The sequence below is a fragment of the Nematolebias whitei genome, chromosome 16 (assembly GCF_014905685.2).
Source record: "Nematolebias whitei isolate Nwh7 chromosome 16, NemWhi1, whole genome shotgun sequence".
Lineage (NCBI taxonomy): Eukaryota > Metazoa > Chordata > Actinopteri > Cyprinodontiformes > Rivulidae > Nematolebias > Nematolebias whitei.
In genome coordinates this window covers 42,368,411-42,389,114 of record NC_056513.1, presented here as the reverse complement: position 1 = coordinate 42,389,114, position 20,704 = coordinate 42,368,411, and the positions used below count along the sequence as shown (strand labels likewise).

Genomic DNA, 20,704 nt, shown 5'->3' with positions numbered 1-20,704 from the left:
ATATATACATACATACATATACATATTCATATATATACATATATATACATATACATATACATATATATATATATATACATATACATACATATACATATATATATAAACATATATACATATACATATATATATATATACATATATATACATATATATACATATATAATAAAATAAACTTCTACTTACTACTTGTACTAATATTACTACTTCGCAGTTTTTCACTTATCGCGGGTCTTCAAAGTACGGGTCCCCAGCGATAAACGAGTGACTACTGTAGTTTTAAAATATTTAGTAGTATTACCCAATTTATAACTACATATATATTGATATAATAACTTCATTAAAATAGAGTATATTTTGTTCATTGCTTATAATCAAAGAGAGATCCATTTAAATTCCAGGTTGTAGAGAACAACAAGATAAATTGAGCTGAGTGGTAGGGACTGATTTTAATAACCGTTATCCTCAGAGAACCACTCCTATGCCAGCCAGGAGTATTTTTATTTATGTATAAAGATCTCACAGTTTGACCTGTTTCACCTGCTGCCTTGTTTTGTTACTAACAGCTGACTAAAAGGTTGAGTACACTTTACACAGTTTACTTTTAATAAGTTGGTGCTAAATGACGATCACTTGTTGTTTTTACAAATTACAGGATGTGGTTCAGAAGAGCAGAGCTGCTGGACCGGTAACATCTCAACACACACTTTTCACATTAAATCATTTCTTTGGACACAATGCTTCAGTCTGCAGTAACATGCTCTCTTCATCGGATACAAATAAAGCACAGCAGTTGTCATGCTAACAGCCCTTTAATGGGCCACATGAATCTAAAGATTGATTGGAAAATGATCACTGGAGCCGAGGAACGTTATGGAACGTCTATGTACCCAGCCACCCCCGTTACATATTAACACACCACATTCACCCTCCTGGAAATAGTCCATTATGAAATAATCCTTGGAGCAGGGCTGTGCGGTCACCTGGAAAGAGTTCTAATCTGCAACCCTCGGACTCGTTTGGAGACTCACCGGGAAGTAGAGGAGCAGAGAGCCAAACAGGATGGTCTCCAGCAGCAGAAGACCAGAAGCTCGGATCCTCTGAAGAGGAAGGAGAAGGAGGAAAAAACATTAAAATTAAATTCAAAGATTCACAGTCCTGTCATCTGTGAAGCCAACATGCTTTAAAATACTCCACTCATCAGATTACACCCTGCTGTCGGGTTACGTTGTGCTCTTTCTGAAGGTCCATGAAAAGTCTAGTAACCTGCACCCACAGTCCAAAACCAAAGAGCTAAACCACGTGTTTTATTTACAAAGATGAGCTTATGAAAAATGAATATAGTGAGTCTGGGTTTGTTACTGATTCAGTTTTTTAGCTCTAAGTAAATTCAACACCTAAACACCAAACTTGTAAAAGTAGAATGAACAAAACAGAGAACAAATATCTTCACAATCATGTGACTTATTTTTAGTATTTATGTATCTATTGATTCATTAGTGCTTATCGCTGAAAGTAAGAGGGTGTGTCTCTTCATTTGTCTGTTTGTTAGCAAAAAATCTCACAAACCACTAATTAGATTTTAATGAAACTCTCAGAAAGTAGTCATTTGATGCACATCTACACACATCTACACTCCAATAATCCAGGTATAAATCCAACAATGTTCAGCCAGGTCATCTGGACGGTTTATGGTTTTGTGCTGAGAATCAGTCAAGGAAACACCAAACAAAACTGATTCTCCATCAACAGCGTAAACCAAAGTGGAAAAAAACAGTTATGTTGGTGCTAAGATGGCCTCTGGAGCACGCCCTCTCCTCTGGTGCCGGCCCTCTCCCTCGTTGTCAGTAATTTCAAACTGCTTCCAAACATCAAAGTCCATGCTCAGTAATCCAGGTATAAATCCAACAATGTTCAGTCAGGTCATCGGACAGTTTCTTTGTGTTGAGGAGTTTCAGACTTTGTGCTGGACTTTGGTGGTTTGAACCATTTTGATATGACTGTCGATGTGGGAGAGGGCGGACACACATTTAATACCTGGAATAAATACTTATATTCTACCACAAAGGGATGATGCTACTTTGTCTTGGGCTTCTTTTTCTCTTGAAAATAGTTCTCTTCTCATCCAAGAAGCTTCCTTGGGTCTTCTCCATCCAATAGTGCATAGGACAGAATTTAAACATGTATTTGAACATAAACATTTTCACATTTTGTATGACCTCCCAAACAAATGTATCATTTGTCACCTTTGACCCCTCACAAAATGGTTTTAAGATGCTGCAGATTTAATGTGATGAAAAATGTTTTTGCATCAAATGTCTCAGCGTTAGGAACAGATTACCACGATGTCTGAATTCCATCTGAGCCAAGAGATGTGACTCACCCGGTTCTGGCGGTGTCGGTAGGCTACCATCATGCTGACCAAGATGAGGAACATAAAGACCCCCTGGAGGGCCAGCACTCCGGCCCTGAGCGGCCGGTCCTCCTGCACCCAGCAAGGGGTGCTGTCCTGGCAGCTCTTACAACCCGGCCAGCATGGGAGACAGATGGGCATGTTCGGGTAACACGTACCACTGCTGTCACTGCTGTTCACAGGGCCTCCGTCTGCAGTGAACCAGATCCATGCATTAACACCACACACATGACGCTAGAAAACAACGTGACAAACCAGTGGCCTCTGTAACCTGCAGCTCTTACATAAGCTTTGGCAACAAACATGCCAAATGATGTCTAATGTTAGCCACTTGTTTCTTCTATTTTGGGGGTTATCACAGATGGTAAGGTATAAAACACTTTATGTGCTCACAGATTTTTCTCCACGTCTACGTTGTGCGTACAGTGCGTTACACAAGTATTCAAACTCTTTGAACTTTTCCATAAACAACCACGAACTTCAAAAGTGTTTTACTACGATCTGATGTTACAAACCGGCGCAGGGTGGAGTGTGAAAATGATTCAGCGCGGCACAGTGGCACAGTTGGTAGAGCTGTTGCCTCTCAGGGAGAAGGTTGCCGGCTCAAATCCCAGCCCGGGACCTTTCTGGGTGGAGTTTGCATGTTCGATTCAGTTTATTTATGTAGCACCAAATCACAACAAAAGTGATCTGAGGCACTGTGCAAAAACATTCACATACATAAAAAGTCAATTAGTAAAGTTCTCTAAGGGTAAGCCAACAGACGGCGCTGAATCTTCATTTCGTCGCAGTCTCCCATCCTGAGCATCATGTTCTCTCTGCGCTGAGTGGGTTTTCTCCAGGTACTCCAGTTTCCTCCCACAGACCAAAAACATGCATGTTAGTCTGATTGTAACTCTAAATTGTTCCTAGGTGAGAGAGAGAGTGAATGGTTGTTTGTCTCATTTGTCTCTATTTGTCTCATTTGTCTCTATTTGTGTCCCTGCAATGGACTGAAGTCCTGTCCAGGGTGTCCCCACCTCTCACAGTGTGACTGCTGAGTGTGGGCACCAGTGACCCCCGTGACCCAAAAACGACGAAGCAAATAAAGATAATGGATGGAAACTAATTCATGTTTTTATTTTTTATTTATTAATTATTATTTGTTGTTACAAATAAAGTTCTGAAAACTGGTGTGTAATTTTAGTCAGCCCCCTTGAGTCAGCACCTTGTAGAACCATCTTCACCTACAGTATACACTGCCTTGAGAAAGTATTCGGTCCCTTGAACTTTTCAACCTTTTGCCACATTTCAGGTTTCAAACATAAAAATATAAAATTTAATTTTCTGTGAAGAATCAACAACAAGTGGGACACAATCGTGAAGTGGAATGAAATTTATTGGATGTGTCAAACATTTTAACAAATAAAAAACTGAAAAGTGGGGCGTGCAATATTATTGGGCCCCCTTGCGTTAATACTTTGTAGCTCCGCCTCTTGCTGCAGTTCCAGCTGCAGTTCCAGCTGCAGTTCCAGCTGCAGTTCCAGCTGCAGTTCCAGCTGCAAGTCTCTTGGGGTTTGTCTCTGTCAGTTTTGAACATGGAGAGACTGAAGTTCTGCCCATTCTTCCTGTAAAACAGCTGGAGCTCAGTGAGGTTGGATGGAGAGCGTTTGTGAACAGCAGTCTTCAGCTCTTTCCACAGATTCTCGATTGGATTCAGGTCTGGACTTTGACTTGGCCATTCCAACACCTGGATACGTTTATTTGTGAACCATTCCATTGTAGATGTGTCTTTATGTTTTGGATCATTGTCTTGTTGGAAGATAAATCTCAGTCCCAGTCTCAGGTCTCTTGCAGACTCAAACAGGTTTTCTTCCAGAATGGTCCTGTATTTGGCCCCATCCATCTTCCATCAATTCTGACCATCTTCCCTGTCCCTGCTGACGAAAAACAGGCCCAAACCATGATGCTGCCACCACCATGTTTGACAGTGGGGATGGTGTGTTCAGGGTGATGAGCTGTGTTGCTTTTAAGCCAAACATATCATTTTGCATCGTGTCCAAACAGTTGGATTTTGGTTTCATGTGACCAGAGCACCTTCTTCCACATGTTTGGTGTCTCCCAGGTGACAAACTTTAAACAACACTTTTTATGGATATCTTTGAGAAATGTCTTTCTTCTTGCCACTCTTCCATAAAGGCCAGATTTGTGCAGTGTACGACTGATTGTTGTCCTATGGACAGACTCTCCCACCTCAGCTGTAGATCTCTGCAGTTCATCCAGAGTGATCATGGGCCTCTTGGCTGCATCTCTGATCAGTCTTCTCCTTGTTCCAGATGAAAGTTTAGAGGGACGGCCGGGTCTTGGTAGATTTGCAGTGGTCTGATACTCCTTCCATTTCAATATGATTGCTTGCACAGTGCTCCTTGGGATGTTTATAGCTTGGGAAATCTTTTTGTATCCAAATCCGGCTTTAAACTTCTCCACAAAAGTATCTCGGACCTGCCTGGTGTGTTCCTTGGTCTTCATGATGCTCTCTGTGCTTTGAACAGAACCCTGAGACTATCACAGATCAGGTGCATTTATACAGAGACTTGATTACACACAGGTGGATTCTATTTATCATCATCAGTCATTTGGGACAACATTGGATCATTCATAGATCCTCACTGAACTTCTGGACTGAGTTTGCTGCTCTGAAAGTAAAGGGGCCAAATAATATTGCACGCCCGACTTTTCAGTTTTTTATTTGTTAAAAAAGTTTGACACATCCAATAAATTTCATTCCACTTCACGATTGTGTCCCACTTGTTGTTGATTCTTCACAAATAATTTAAATTTTATATCTTTATGTTTGAAGCCTGAAATGTGGCAAAAGGTTAAAGTTCAAGGGGCCGAATACTTTTGCAAGGCACTGTAAAAGCATTGTTGAGAATGATCAAATCCCAGAGAAATGGAGAAGTGTGCTGGTGCCCATTTCTAAGAACACAGATGATGAAGAGTTGTAGCAAGTACAGGGGAATAAAACTGATGACACATTGACGCAGATCTGAGAGAGCTTATACTTATACAAGATGTGACTGTGAGCAGAAGATGGTTTCATGTTAAGAAAGAGTAGCACAAACACCATCTTTGCTTTGAGGATGCTGATGAAGTGAATGTGTGGAGTGACAGCTTCAAGGTGGAGGTAGGAGTGCATCAAGGATCAGCTCTGAGCCCCATCTCATTTGCTCTGGTGATGGACCGACTAACAGATGAGGTCAGGCAGAGAGTCCAGGCAGGATGGAGTAGATGGAGAAAAGTTTCAGGAGTGATTTGTGACAAAAATGTGTCAGCAAATGTCAAAGGAAAGATTTACAAGACAGTGGTGAGACTAGTTGTGGTGTTACAGTTCTTTTTCCTGTCTTGACAAAAAAAAAAACAGGAGAAAGACCTGGAAGTGACAGAAATGAAGATGTTGAGGTTCTCCTTAGGAGTGACAAGGATAGATAAGATTAGGAATGAGATCATCAGCACAGGTTGAACAACTGGGAGATAAAGTTAGAGAGGACAGACTGAGATAGTTTGGACATGTCCAGAGGAGGGACAGTGGGTATATTGGTAGAAGGATGATAGAAATGAAGCTGCCAGGAAAAAGACAAAGAGGAGATATATGGATGTAGTTAGAGAGGACATGGAGGTAGATGGAGTGAGGACAGAGGACAGAGGATGCAGAGGACAGAGTGAGATGGAGGAGGACGACTCGCTGTGGCGACCCCTGAAAATGGAGAAGCCCAAAGAATAATGTGGTGGAGGCAAAATTAGCTTTAATGAGATAAAACAGCTACTGAACTTTAAGATTAAATATATTTTCAGTCTTAATTGATACCACTCTTTAAATGGTAAATGGATTGTACTTACATAGCGCCTTTCTATCTGATCAAGACACCCAAAGCTTTATTGACTAATTGAATAGTTCAGTGAGCAGAACTGAAATCTCTGGCATTATTGAATTGGTCTCATGTTGTCTGACTTACCCAAGTCCTCTGGAGGAATGTCAGGGTTGTAGTATCCCTCCTTACAGCGGCAGCAGTACTGACCCAGTCGAAAGCCCCGACCCGAAACTGGCACACACTATAAAAAAGATGAGTTAAAAAAATTCATTGCCTTTCCGGATTTTAACAAATAAAAAACAAAAAGTTTTTTAAAAATATGAAAGTGAAACAGGTGCATGTAACCCTCCCCAAGTCAATACATTGTAGAGAAACCTATTGCAGCAGTTGCAGCTCTCTTTAGATCTAACTCCATGACCATGGGACATCAAAGCACTGGAATTTCCATTATCTTTTACCCGCTTCTTCTATTTTGGATCACGGGGGTATCCGGTGCCCATGTTCAGCAATCACTGTGCAAGGGGCTGGGTACACCCTGGACAGGTTGCAAGTCCATCACAGGGACAGACAAACACCATTCACTCTCTCACTCACACCTAGGGACAATTTAGAGTTACCAATCAGCCTAACATGCATGTTTTTGGTTGGTGGGAGGAAACCTGAGTACCCGGAGAAAACCCATGCATGTATGGAGAGAACATGCAAACTCCACCCAGAAGGGCCCCCGGACCGGGGTTTGAACTGGGACCTGCTCACTGAGAGGCAGCAGCTCTACCAGTTGCACCACCGTGCTGCAGCACTGGAATTTTTCTAAGATATTTTTGGTCTAATCAAAAACTATCTTATGTAGTCTATGCATTTTGGTGCATGACCACCTTTTTGCAAGTTTGCGGTGGTTTCCATCCAGCCATCCATCATCTTTACCCGCTGTTTCCTTTTCGGGTCACGGGGTCACTGGTGCCCATGTCCAGCTATCACTGTGCGAGAGGCGGGGTACATCCTGGACAGGTCTTCAATCCATCACAGAGACCCATGAGACAGACAGCTATTCACTCTCTCACTCACACCTAGGGACAATTTAGAGTTACCAATCAGTCTAACATGCATGTTTCTGGTCTGTGCAAGGAAACCGGAGTACCCGGAGAAAACCCACACAGCACGGAGAGAACATGCAGACTCCACCCAGAAAGGATTTGAATCGGGATTTGAACTAGCAACCTTATTGCTGAGAGGCAACAGTTCTACCAACTGCTCCACGGTGCCACCCTGCTGTGGTTTAAATTTTTAACATCTCTCGTATATCAATTTATACACACTATGACACACCAAAGGAGGTCATAGAAGCCACTGACATGAAGATTTGAAAGCTCCTCACTGCTGGGAGGGTTTCACCCCAAGTCCAGCACCCTAAACTATACACTAGGAGAAAGGAGTAAGGCAGAGGCAGTGGTGGCCTGTCCAATGGGCACTCAAAAAATCATTTGCTCCAGGTATTCCTCTTAACAATGAAAAATGGGGGGGTGTTGCGATAGATGAAGCTTTTGTCCTTGGGTACTTATGTCCCAGGAGAAATTTGATAGTCAGCCTGTCTCCGAGGCCATTGGGAGTCAGATTAGATAAGCTTAATATTTGTTTTTCTTCAGGCAGACAGATTTTTTCTTCAGCCTTTAGTCCATCTGGGCGTTCTGGTTCCAAAAAAGCCTAATTGTGGAATTTAATTTCACTGATCCATGCTATGAGTCTCCTTCAAGGTCGAACCCACCACGCTGACGAGTCCCAGAATCCGCAGGTGGTCTGCGATTCTCAATCGCCTCCACCTTACGGTTAAGCTCGTAGACCAGACGATTTAAAGTTCCCACAGCGAGGACCAGACCTTCACACGGACTCGGAAGCTGTTCCATGGCCAAAACTGCTCCCGCTGTCTTCTTCAAAAGTCGATAAAACAGAGCCCCGCCGATGCCAAAAAGCAGAGTCCCTGCTATCATAAGTCCAAATATGTAAACGTCTTCAACATCTTCTTGAGACAGTACTGTAATGCACATCGATTGCCACACTCCCCACGAATCCATGACGTACCCCACAGCGTGAGTCTCAGCTGGACATGCCGGTTCCCCAGGACCTTGTCGCTTTGATGAAAAAATCTTATCAATAGAGTTAAACGCCCACGATACCAAATCCATAATCTTCTTAATTTATGTTCGGGAGATGAGACCCAGGCGCTTCAGACAGACAGAGAGCAGAGCAGGAAGAAGGAAAGAAACGGGGGAGGAGAAATTGAAGCTGCCACCTCGATCAGAGCCTGGGAGGAGTGAGTGAAATGATGGATCATTAGCACCCTGATGGCTGTTTACTATTCACAGGAGGTTGAGTGATACTAGCAATAACAACATTGTAAGAGGGGGACAGATGAACACGGAGGCCTCCACCCCTGTTTAATGATGGACGGTTACTTTTCACAAAGATGGCCTCCTTTACTCCTCTCTCAAACCATCGTTCCTCTCTATCCAGGATACGAACATCTTCATCCCTGAAAGAGTGACCGCTGGCCTGGAGATGAGTGTAGACCGCAAAGTCCTGGCCTGATGATGTTGATCTTCTGTGAAGATGAAACATTTCTACAATTTTTTTGTTTTGTTTTTTGAATGTCCAGAGGACCACATTTAATTTTTTAGGTGTCAAAAATAGATTGCCAAAAAGTCTGCAGTTTGGGACAGGTCCAGAATGTATGCAAGAGTATGTCTGGAGTTTGTTTGCAACAGTTGCATGCGTGGTCCAGGTCAGCCTTGATCATGGACAGCTTGTCTTTGGACCAGTGCAACCTGTGCACTACTTTGAATATAATTACAGAATGCCTCAGACAGATTGAAGATGAGGAAATGTTTTTAATAATCCTTTTCCAGATTAATAGTTTGATATGAGTTCCTACAAGTCCACTTCCCATTTCAGTTAAAGGGACTCATGGTAAGAACTGAGCAGTGTATAAATTTTGCTGAGGGTCCTCTTGCTATCTGACCTGTACTCCAAAATCTTAGCTACAAAAGGTTTAGGGGATGGGGGTACAAAGGAAAACAATCTGTGTTAGATTGCACAAAATGTCTCAGCTGCAGATATCTAAAAAAAAATGTGACTTGTGAATCTTACACTTCTGTACCAGCTTTTCAAAAGAGGCAAATCTAGATCGCAAAGTGAATGCACTCCCCTCAAGACCCGGGTGTCAAAAGCTGTATCAGTTAATGAGGGAGTAATCATATGATTATTTGACACAGGTGCCAAAAACAGTAATTCTGGAGAGTTAAATGCCCTCCTGAACTGATTCCAAATCTTAACGGCCCAAATCACAATTGGGTGAGAAGTGTAGGTTAATATTGACTGTTTAAAGGGCAGCCAAGAGCAGAATAATGCAGAAAGAGAGATGGATCTAACTGAGGCCCTTTCCAAGGCCACCCAATAGGAGAGGGAGTGTCCTTACCCAACCAGAATCTGACATTAGCTGCCCAATAATAGCGCATAAAGTTAGGAAGTGACATGCCTCCAAGTCTATGGGGCATATGCAGGACCCTCCTGGCAACTAGTTTCCTTTTTGATAAATCCTATAGTTGGCGTTGGCTTGGGTTATCCCTTAGTTTTATGCTGCTATAGGCTTAGATTGCTGGAGGACAGACAGAGCATATATCCTCACTCTGCTGCTGTCTGTGCTAACTCTGTTCTCCGTGTTTATTTGTGTAATTGTTTCTATCATTAACATATTTTTCTTTGTCTTACTTCACATAGAGAGTACACCTGGACCAATTATTCTGTCTGTCTGTGTGTTTTTCCTGTTCTCTCTAACCCAAGTTAATTGAGGTGGATAACTGGCCATCCTGAGCCTGGTTCTGGTTCTAGTAAAGTTTTTTTTTTTTTCTAGTAAAAAAGTTGTTAATTTCCGTTTTCACTAGTGTACTGTTCAGGAAGGAGGATTATGCCAAGGGAATAATTGACTCAATCTGCTGGTTTTTCTCAGATAAACATCTTTTGTACCAATTGATATTTCATAATAAATAAATAATAATGGATAATAATAAATCTGTATGCCTTTTTATAATTGTCTATTGTTGTTGCTTTTGTCCATTGTTTTCATCATTCTTTGTTGAAATCAGGTCTCTCTTCTAAATGAGTCCTCGAGGCTCAATGGGATTAACCTGTCTAAATAAAGGTTGAATGAATGAATGAATGAATGAATGAATGAATGAATGAATAATGTACGCTGCACCATGTGATAGTGTTGCATTATGATTGGATAGAATTGACTGTAATGAGATTTGAATCTAGCATGGTGGCACAACTGGTAGAGCTGCTGCCTCAGCGAGCAGGTCCTTGGCTCAAACCCCGGTCCAGGGGCCTTTCTGTGTGGAGTTTGCATGTTCTCTCCTTGCGTGCTTGGGTTTTCTCCGAGTACTCCAGTTTCCTCCCACAGACCAAAAACATGCATGTTAGGCTGATTGGTAACTCTAAATTGTCTCTAGGTGTGAGTGAGAGAGTGAATGGTTGTTTGTCTCGTTTGTCTCTATGTGGCCCTGTGATGGACTGGAGACCCATCCAGGGTGTACCCCGCCCCTCGCACAGTGATTGCTGGACATGGGCACCAGCGACCCCCGTGACCCCAAAATGGAATAAACGGGTAAAGATAATGGATGGATGGATGGAGATTTGAATCTTGATCTAGTGAAACGCTGAATAAATGTGTTTTTCTAAAAACAGGTCATTGGTTTTAAGACTGCAGATGAATAATTTTACATTTAGCAGTAAAGAATAAAAAAAACATTTTGGCAAAGCAAACTCACTTTTATTGTCACCTAGGTAACTGGGATTGATATGGCTGTTGCTTGATTTTGCATCCAATATAAATTTGAATATTTAAATGAACAGGAAAAAGCAACAAAAAGCTAAGAGCATGAAGCAAAGTAGGATCAACATTAAGGGTGTCCTAGGTTCAAATCACCATGAAATATGACAATGAGCAGCATCATGTTTATCCTGCACTGCGGAGCTAAAAGCACCTGACTGAACTAAGGTTAAAATCAGGGTTACATTATGCTCTCATTCTATTTCTCTCTGATGCTTGCTTCATTTTAGTCAGTCGAGACACAGAGACAAGATGCCCCCCCCCCCCCCCCACACACACACACACACATACACACACACAGTGGCTTGGATTCTCTCTGTGTTAATCTAAGCTAAAAGCTAAATGGATACATAAAGCCTCTAGTGAGAGCATTATCTTTTTCTAGAGAAATCCTGTTCCCCAGCAAAGACAAACATACATGCACACACTGGCTTCTCACATATATGTTCAAAACTCACAATCCCCTCAGCGGATGCCAAATGACCTAATGGCACATGTTGAACTTTACCACTGCATGGATTACAGATGGCAAACGACTTAATTCTTCTCATGGTCAAATGGAAACTCAGTTGAATGGAGTATATTTGTGCCATCAAGTTGAGCAAGCAGTGAGACTGATGTGTGTACGCATGTTAAGTTGTGCAAACAACAATGTATCTTGCATGTGCTTAACTCACACAAGCTCACTCAACCTGTGTCTGCCTGCTGGCTCCTTCGAGTTGGCACAAAAAAGTGTAGCAGACCATTTTACCATATAATCAAATCACACCACTCTATTTACTAAAGCAGCAACTAGGGAGCACAAGTGTGTGAATGAGAGGGAAACTGGTGGAACAGTGAGGCTACAAGGAGCAGAGGTCACAAAGGTGCAGGACTTTAAGTACTTGGGGTCCACTGTCTTGGAAAATGGGGAGTGTGGTAAAGAGGTGAAGAAGAGAGTCCAGGCAGGATGGAGAAAAGTTTCATTCAGAGTCAGAGAGTCAAAGATACTTTATTGTCGTTCGCACCACATGTGGTACATGTGATGGCTCAAAATTATGTACACAGGGTCCCAGTTACATCCAACAATAAAATGTAAATGAAAAACAATGATAACATCAAAATATGAACTAAGAAAAACATCAACTAAAAATACACTAAGCACTAGTAGCATAAAAACATTACATTGAACATCAGCATGAACATGAGCATGAGTCTGTGTGAGTAGATGAGCATGCATGAACACATCAACATGAAACAGATCAGCAGCAACATGAAACAGATCAGCAGCAACATGATGTGATTTTCCACAGTGATTATTCTGGTTAGAGATTTATGAGTCTAACAGCCTCAGGGTAGAAGCTGTTCCTCAGTCTAGTGGTTCTACACTTAATGCGCCTCAACCTCCTTCCTGAGGGGAGTGGGGCAAAAAGTGTGTGTGCTGGGTGAGTGTGGTCCTTCATGATGCAGGTGGCCCTCTTCCTGCATCTGGAGGTGTAGATGTCTGTGATGGTGGGGAGACTGACTCCAACAGACTTCTGTGCAGCCTTCACCACTCTCTGCAAAGCTTTTCTTTCTGCAGCTGTGCAGCCTCCATGCCACACGTTGATGCTGCAGCACAGGATGCTCTCCACTGCACACCTGTAGAAGGAGGTGAGGACTGAGCCTCCCAGTCCAGCTCGTCTCAGCCACCTGAGGAAGTAGTCTCTGATAAGCTTTCTTGATCAGGCTGGAAGTGTTGTTGCCCCAGCTGAGGTTATCATTCATGTGTACATCCAATTACTTGTAGCAGGAGACCACTTCCACTGCAGATCCTCTTATGTTCAGGGTGGTGTAGGTGTGTTTGTTCCTTCTGAAGTCCACAATCATCTCCTTTGTCTCTTTCACATTGATGTGAAGGTTATTCTCTTTGCACCAGCTCTCCAGATGTTCCACCTCCTGCCTGTAGCTGGACTCATCATTGTTTTTGATGCATCCCACCACCGCAGTATCATCTGCAAACTTTACAATGTGACAGCCTGAATGGGTAGCTGCACAATCATATGTGAGCAAAGTAAGTGAGTGAATCAGGAGTGATTGGTGACAAAAGGGTGTCAGCAAAGGTCAAAGGAAAGGTTTACAAGACAGTGGTGAGACCAGCTATGTTGTATGCTCTGGAGACAGAGACATGGACAAAAAGACAGAAGAAAAAACTAGAAGTGGCAGAAATAAAGATGGTGAGGTTCTCCTTAGGAGTGACAAGGCTGGATAAGATTAGGAATGAGATCATCAGCACATGTTGAACAATTGGTAGATCAAGTTAGAGAGGCCAGACTGAGATGGTTTGGGCATGTTCAGAGACGGGACAGTGGTTTGGACATGCCCATAGGATGGACAGTGGTTTGGACATGTCCAGAGAAAGGACAGTGGGTATATTGGTAGAAGGATGTTAGAATTGCAGATGTCTGGAAAAAAGACAAAGAGAATATATATGGATGTAGTTAGAGAGGACATGGAGATAGTTGAAGTGAGTACAGAGGATGTAGAGGACAGAGAGAGATGGAGGTGGATGACTTGTTGAGAGGGAAAACCCAAAAGAAAAAGAAGAAGATTAAGAAGACACCACTTTGTTTACTCTATTAGCCTTCAATAATAGCATTTTTTGGTTGCAACACCCATAATGTTCAGACTTGAAATTATACTTTTAAAATCACAAATTACATTTAGATATAAAAAATTTAAGAGCCATAATTCAAATTTTACTTATAAATAACAGATTGAACATCTGTCCATCCATCATCTTTACCCGCTACTTCATTTCAGGGTTACAGGGGTCACTTGTACCCATATCCAGCAGTCACTGTGCTAGAGGTGGGGGACACCCTGGACAGGTCGCAAGTCCATCACAGGGACGCATAGAGACAAACAACCATTCTGAGTGAGAGTGTGAATGTTTGAAACATCTTCATCCATCCATCCATCCATTTTCTTCCGCTTATCCGGGGTCGGGTTGCAGGGGTAGCTGCCTAAGTAGGGAGGCCCAGACTTCCCTCTCCCCAGCCACTTGGGTCAGCTCCTCTGGGGGAATCCCAAGGCACTCCCAGGCCAGTCAAGAAACATATAGTCCCTCCAGTGTGTACTGGATCTCCTCCCGGTGGGACGTGTCCAGAACACCTTACCAGGGAGGTGTCCAGGAGGCATCCTAACCAGATGCCTGTGCCACCTCAACTGGCTCCTCTTGATGTGGAGAAGCAGCGGCTCTACTCGGAGTCCCTCACGGATGATCAAGCTTCTCATACTATCTCTAAGGGAGAGCCCAGACACCCTGCAGAGAAAATTCATTTTGGCCACCTGTATCCGAGATCTCGTTCTTTCGGTCACAACCCAAGCTCATGACCATAGATGAGGGTAGGAACGTAGATCGACCAGTAAATTGAGAGCTTCGCCTTTTGACTCAGCTCTCTCTTCACCATGACAGACCGGCACAGTGCCCGCTTCACTACTGATGCTGCACCTATCCGCCTATTGATCTTACGCTCCAGTTTTCTCTCATTCGTGAACAAGATCCCAAGATACTTAAACTCCTCCACTTGGGGCAGGACCTCCTCCCCGACCCATAGAGGGCACTCTACCCTTTTCTGGCTCAAGACCATAGCCTCGGATTTGGAGGAACTGATCCTCATCTCAGTCGCGCCACACTCGGCTGTGAACTACTCTAGCGAAAGCTGTAAATCACGACCTGATGAAGCCAATAGGACCACATCATCTGCAAAAAAAAAACAAAAAAAACAGAGAAGCAATCCTAAGGCCACCAAAATGGATCCCCTCAACACCTTGGCTGTGCCTAGAAATTCTGTCCATAAAAGTTATGAACAGAATCTGTAACAAAGGGCAACCTTGGCAGAGTCCAACTCTCACTGGGAATGAGCCCAACTTACTGCTGGCAATACGGACCAAGCTCTGACATCGGTTGTTCAGGGACCTAACAGCCTGTATCAAAGGGCCCGGTACCCCATAATCCCAGAGTACTCCCCCACTGCCACCCCTCCCCCACCACCCCTCCATGCCATAAAGCCATATGGAAGTCATTCTCCATGGCCTCTCTGAACTCCTCCCACGCCCAAGTTTTTGCCTCAGCGACCACCCGAGCAGCATGCCGCTTGGACTGCCGCTGGTACCATCAGCTGCTTCTGGGGTCTCACAGGCCAATAAAGCCCGAAAGGACTCCTTCTACAGCCTGACAGCATCCCTCACTGCTGGTGCCCACCACCAGTTCAAGGGTTACTACTGCGACAGGCAGCGACAACCTTGCGGCCACAGCTCCAATAAGCCGCCTCGACAATAGAAGTGTGGAACATGGCCCACTCAGACTCAATGCCCCCACCTTCCCCGGAACATGTTTGAAGCTCTCCCAGAGGTGGGAGTTAAAGCTCCATCTCACGGGAGACTCTCCCAGACGTCCCCAGCAGAACCTCACAATACGTTTGGGTCTGTCAGGTCTGACCGGCATCCTCCCCCACTATCGAAGCCAACTCACCATCTGGTCATCAGGTCAGTGGACAGCTCCACCCCTCTCTTCACCCGAGTGTCCAAGACATGTGGCCGCAGATCAGATGAGACGACAACAAAGTTGAAACTGCGGCCTAGGGTGTCCTGGTGCCAAGAGCACATACGGACACTCTTATGCTTGAACATGGTGTTCGTTATGGACAATCCATGACGAGCACAGAAGAACAATAACAGAACACCACTTGGGTTCAGATTAGGTGGGCCGTTCCTCCCAACCATACCTCTCCAGGTCACACTGTCATTGCCCACGTGAGTGTTGAAGTCCCCCAGCAGAACAAGGGAGTCCCCAGGAGGCCCACTTTCCAGTACCCCCTCCAATGACTCCAAAAAGGGTGATACTCTAAGTTGCTGGTTTGCGCATAAGCACAAACACCAGTCAGAACCTGTCCCCCCACACGTAGGCGGAGGGAGGCTACCCTCTTGTTCACCGAGGTGAACCCCAACGTGCAGGCACTAAGATGGGGGGCAACAGGTATGCCCACTCCTGCTCGGCGCCTCTCACCAGGGGCAACTCCAGAGTGGAAAAGTGTCCAACCCCTCTCAAGGAAACTGGTTTCAGAGCCATGTGTCAAGGTGAGTCCGACTATTTCTATCCGGAAACTCTAAACCTCACACACCAGCTCAGGCTCCTTCCCCACCAGAGTGGTGACATTCCATGTCCCAAAAGCCAGCATTTGTAGCCGAGGATCAGACCGCCAGGGTCCCCGCCCTCGGCCACAACCCATCCCACATTGCACCTGACCCCTTTGACCCCTCCCACAGGTGGTGTGCCCATGGGAAGGGGGACACATTTCTCCTCTTTGGGCTGTGCCCGGCCGAGCTCCTTGGGTAAAAGCCCAGGTGGCAGCCCAGGGAGAAGTGGAAACATCTTGAACTTCTTAAAAAGTTTATGTACCTGACATACACTGGTCAGACTGGATATGTATGGCAGACATCTATTTTTAAGGGGATAAAATAAAATATAATAAAGATATACAGAATTATTTAAATTAGAATATTCAAACCTACAGAAAACAACAAGGAACTTGATGTTCCTCACCTGAACGTGGGTTAATTGGAACCTCACCCTCACCCATTGTTCCCAATGTTTTCCCAGTTTTTCCATTCCATAAAAGGTGTCATTCAAGCTCAAATCTGTGAAAAGATCCCCAAGTAATTTGAATCCCATTTCATTTATGACAATAGTATTACAAAAGTAATTTCATTGAGGGAAAAAAAAATCATGGGACCTTTTTAGCAGTTTTTAAGAAAATGGTTTTGAAGATCCAATTTTCCAGTCCCCAACCTCAAAGATCAGCATTCGGTCTTCAGGCAATTCTGACATTTTATCAGTGTTTTGATTTTATGATGCAGTGTAAACATTGTTTGACTTACATTTATTTTTTATTACTTTATTTTACCAGATAGAAATCCACTGAGATCATCAATCTCTTTTACAAGGATGTCCTGGAAAATGCACGCATCAAATTCAATCCATCCATTCATTTATTCATCTTTTACCTGCGTCTTCCATTTTGGGTCACGGGGGTCGCCGGTGCCCATGTCCAGCAATCACTGTGCGAGGGGCGGGGTACACCCTGGTAGGGTCGCAAGTCCATCACAGGGACACATAGAGACAAACGAGACAAACAACCATTCACTCTCTCACTCACACCTAGGGACAATTTAGAGTTACCAAGCACGTCCACGTCTCCTGAGAAAAGCTTCACCGATGTTCTGGAGTCCATCGACAAAAAATTATCAAGTTTAGATGCCCGACTGGCTCTCGTTAAAGCTCTCCACAAATAATTTCAAGCGTTGATGGAATCTCTGGAGTTCAGCCAAGCTCAGGTGGCGTCCCTAGGTGCAGAAAACCAATCTCTGAGGGGAGACGTTAAAGATCTCACAGAGAGGATGACGCAGATATCCGGAGAAAACAGAAAAATGAAAGAGTCCATCCTGGACCTTCAAGCTCGGAGTATGCGTGATAATCTTGTCTTCTCTGGGATCCCTGAAAGAGGAGAGGAAGACGCAGAAGCTACGATCCGTGAGTTTATCCAACGTGAGCTGAAACTCCCAAGTGAGACCGTAAAAAAGTTCACTTTCCATCGTGTTCACCGGCTCGGAGGTAAGAGGCCCGATAACAAGCGACCTCGCCCAATTATAGCTAAATTTGAGCATTATAAACAGAAAGAGCAGGTGAGAAGTCAGGGCAGAGAGCTGCGTGGGAAAGATTTCAGCGTTAATGATCAGTTTCCTAAAGAAATACTCGATCGGAGGCGAGTTTTATTTCCAATCAGGAAAAAATTCGTCTGAGGGCACCAGAGCTACGGTGGCTGTAGATAAACTGTATGTTAACAGTCAGCTGTTCAGGGAACGGGACATCACTCCATGCCTTTATTAAAAGGAACAACAGCTTGGTTTAAAGCAGGGCTGTTCAACGTATGACCCGTGGGCCAGGTCAGGTCCACGGATGGGCCAGGTTCGGTCCAACGATGAGTTCTTTATTTTTTCTTTCTTTGTTTATATATATATATATATATATAGATACAGTACAAATGTTGATGACACCTCTTTTTTTCATGATTTTTTCTCAGCACTTTCTGATCACTTGGATTGCTCACTTATACTTGGAGGTGACCTCAACTTTGGTCTAAATGAAGAATTAGACAGATGTAGTAGAGCACGAACTCAGCGTAGTTGGCAGTCCATAAATATAGTTAAACAGTACATGAGTGATTATGGACTTTGTGATGCATGGCGATCTCTTCACCTGAATCGTACAGAGTATACTTTCTTCTCTTCTGTCCATCACTCTTACTCTCGTCTGGATTATTTTTTAGTCAGCAGCTCGTTGTTGACGGACATCTCAGACACTGAGATTCACCCTATAGCTGTCAGTGATCATGCTCCTGTCTGTTTAAATCTAGCAAACAGAAAAGAAATCCCTAAAAGTATAAACTGGAGATTTAATACATCACTGCTTGAAGATGTAGATTTTATCAAATATTTTACAGAAGAGTGGGCTTCATATCTGGAGTATAATGACGTGCCTGGAACTTCAGCATCTATTCTCTGGGAGGCAGGTAAAGCTGTAATGAGAGGTAAAATAATTTCATTCTCATCACAAAAGAAGAAAAAAGAAAATAAACATATTCAGGAACTAGAAGAAACCATTAAATCGTTAGAAGCCTCTCAAGATGAAGAAATGCTGGATAAAATGCGTAAAGCAAAATTGGAATTAAAAGAATGTATTAACAAAAAAACTCAATTCTTAATACAACGACTTAGAATCGAAAATTTTGAACAGAGCAATAAGTCAGGTAGCTTTCTAGCTAAACAGCTCAAAACAAATAAGGAAAAAACAACTATAGTTGGTGTTAAAGACTCGACTGGGAATACAGTTTACGATCCTGAAAGAATTAACAGCATTTTCAGAGATTTTTATAGACTTGTATTCGCCCCAGATAAACCCATCAGATAATGAAATTAATGAATTCCTGGATAAAATAACACTTCCTAAACTATCAGATAGTCAAACAATGGAGCTGGATTCACCACTGACACCAGTGGAACTACAGGAAGCCCTCAAAAGCACGTCCAATAAAAAGGCTCCAGGTCCAGATGGATTCCCAGCAGAATTCTATAAAGAATTCTGGAATATCCTGGCTCCACTATTTCACAAAATGCTGCAAGAAACTGAGAAAAGTAACAGTCTTCCAAAAAATATAAATTCTGCCAACATTAGTCTCCTGTTAAAACCAGGCAAAGATCCTGTATTACCTACCAGTTATCGTCCAATATCTCTTATCAACGTTGATCTTAAAATAATTTGTAAAGCCCTCTCAAAAAGATTAGAAAAGGTAACTCCTCTAATAATACATCCAGACCAAACTGGTTTTATGAAAGGGAGACATTCAGCCACAAATTCACGCAGATTATTTAATTTAATAGATTATTCTTACAGTAAAAATATTGAAACTGCAATATTCTCTCTAGATGCAGAAAAAGCTTTTGATAGAGTTAACTGGAAATTTTTATTTGCAGCCTTACATAAATTTGGTTTTGGAAACTATTTCATAAATTGGTTACAAATATTATACAGTTCTCCTTCAGCATGCATTAGGACAAACAATCAAATATCTGCTAGTTTTGCTCTGCAAAGGGGAACCAGGCAGGGATGTCCACTCTCCCCCTCACTGTTTGCTATTTTCATCGAACCACTAGCTGCAGCAATCAGGCAAACTACAGATATTAAAGGCATAAAATGCAAGAACATAGAGCACAAAATCAGTCTATATGCTGATGATGTGCTGCTCTTCCTCCGGCATTCACAAACCTCCATCTCTCAGGTTATTGGACTGATAAACTCATTCTCAAAAGTTTCAGATTACTCTATAAACTGGCTAAAATCCACAGTTCTACCAATTAATTGCTCTTTCAACAATTCACTTACTACACAACTGCAGTCAGGGAATATTACATATTTGGGTATCAAAGTTTCGCCTAAATTAGCAGATTTAACAAAACTAAACCACACCCCACTTTTAAAGAAAATTGAGGATGATCTGGCTAGATGGAAATCTTTACCCATATCTCTCATGGGAAGGATCGCATCAATAAAAATGATGGTTTTGCCTAGAATAAATTATTTATTCTCAATGATCCCAAATAAACCATCATCTGACTGGTTTAGATCCCTGGACTCCTCTATTTCTAAATTTCTGTGGAAAGATAAACGCCCTCGTATTAGATTAAAAACACTACAGAAATCCAAAGATAAAGGAGGACTAGGACTACCCAACTTTTATTATTATTTTCTAGCCAACAGGCTAGAATACATCTCAAAATGGATAAAACACACACCCCTTGATGAACCCTGGCTAGACGTAGAACAGACACTTTGCAATAATATAATGATCTCGGACCTTCCATTCATTAGCTCAAACATAAAACAACAGGAATGCTTTAAAAGCATCAATATCAGCTCCTCTCTGACAGCTTGGTGGGAGTTTCTTAAAATGACAGAGTCTTCACTAATCCCATGTAAAC

At 42.9% G+C, this 20,704-nt stretch overlaps 1 protein-coding gene across 1 annotated transcript in view; it reads right to left on the bottom strand.

Annotated features, from left to right (window-relative positions):
• gpr179 (G protein-coupled receptor 179) overlaps positions 1-20,704 on the bottom strand; it is a 54,139-nt gene that overhangs the window by 17,581 nt on the left and 15,854 nt on the right. The window contains exons 5-7 of the mRNA XM_037689912.1: positions 6,409-6,505; positions 2,384-2,604; positions 1,032-1,100 (exon numbers count right to left, since the gene is read on the bottom strand). Of these exons, the coding sequence (XP_037545840.1) occupies positions 1,032-1,100; positions 2,384-2,604; positions 6,409-6,505 (387 nt within the window). The remainder of the gene's footprint in view (positions 1-1,031; positions 1,101-2,383; positions 2,605-6,408; positions 6,506-20,704) is intronic.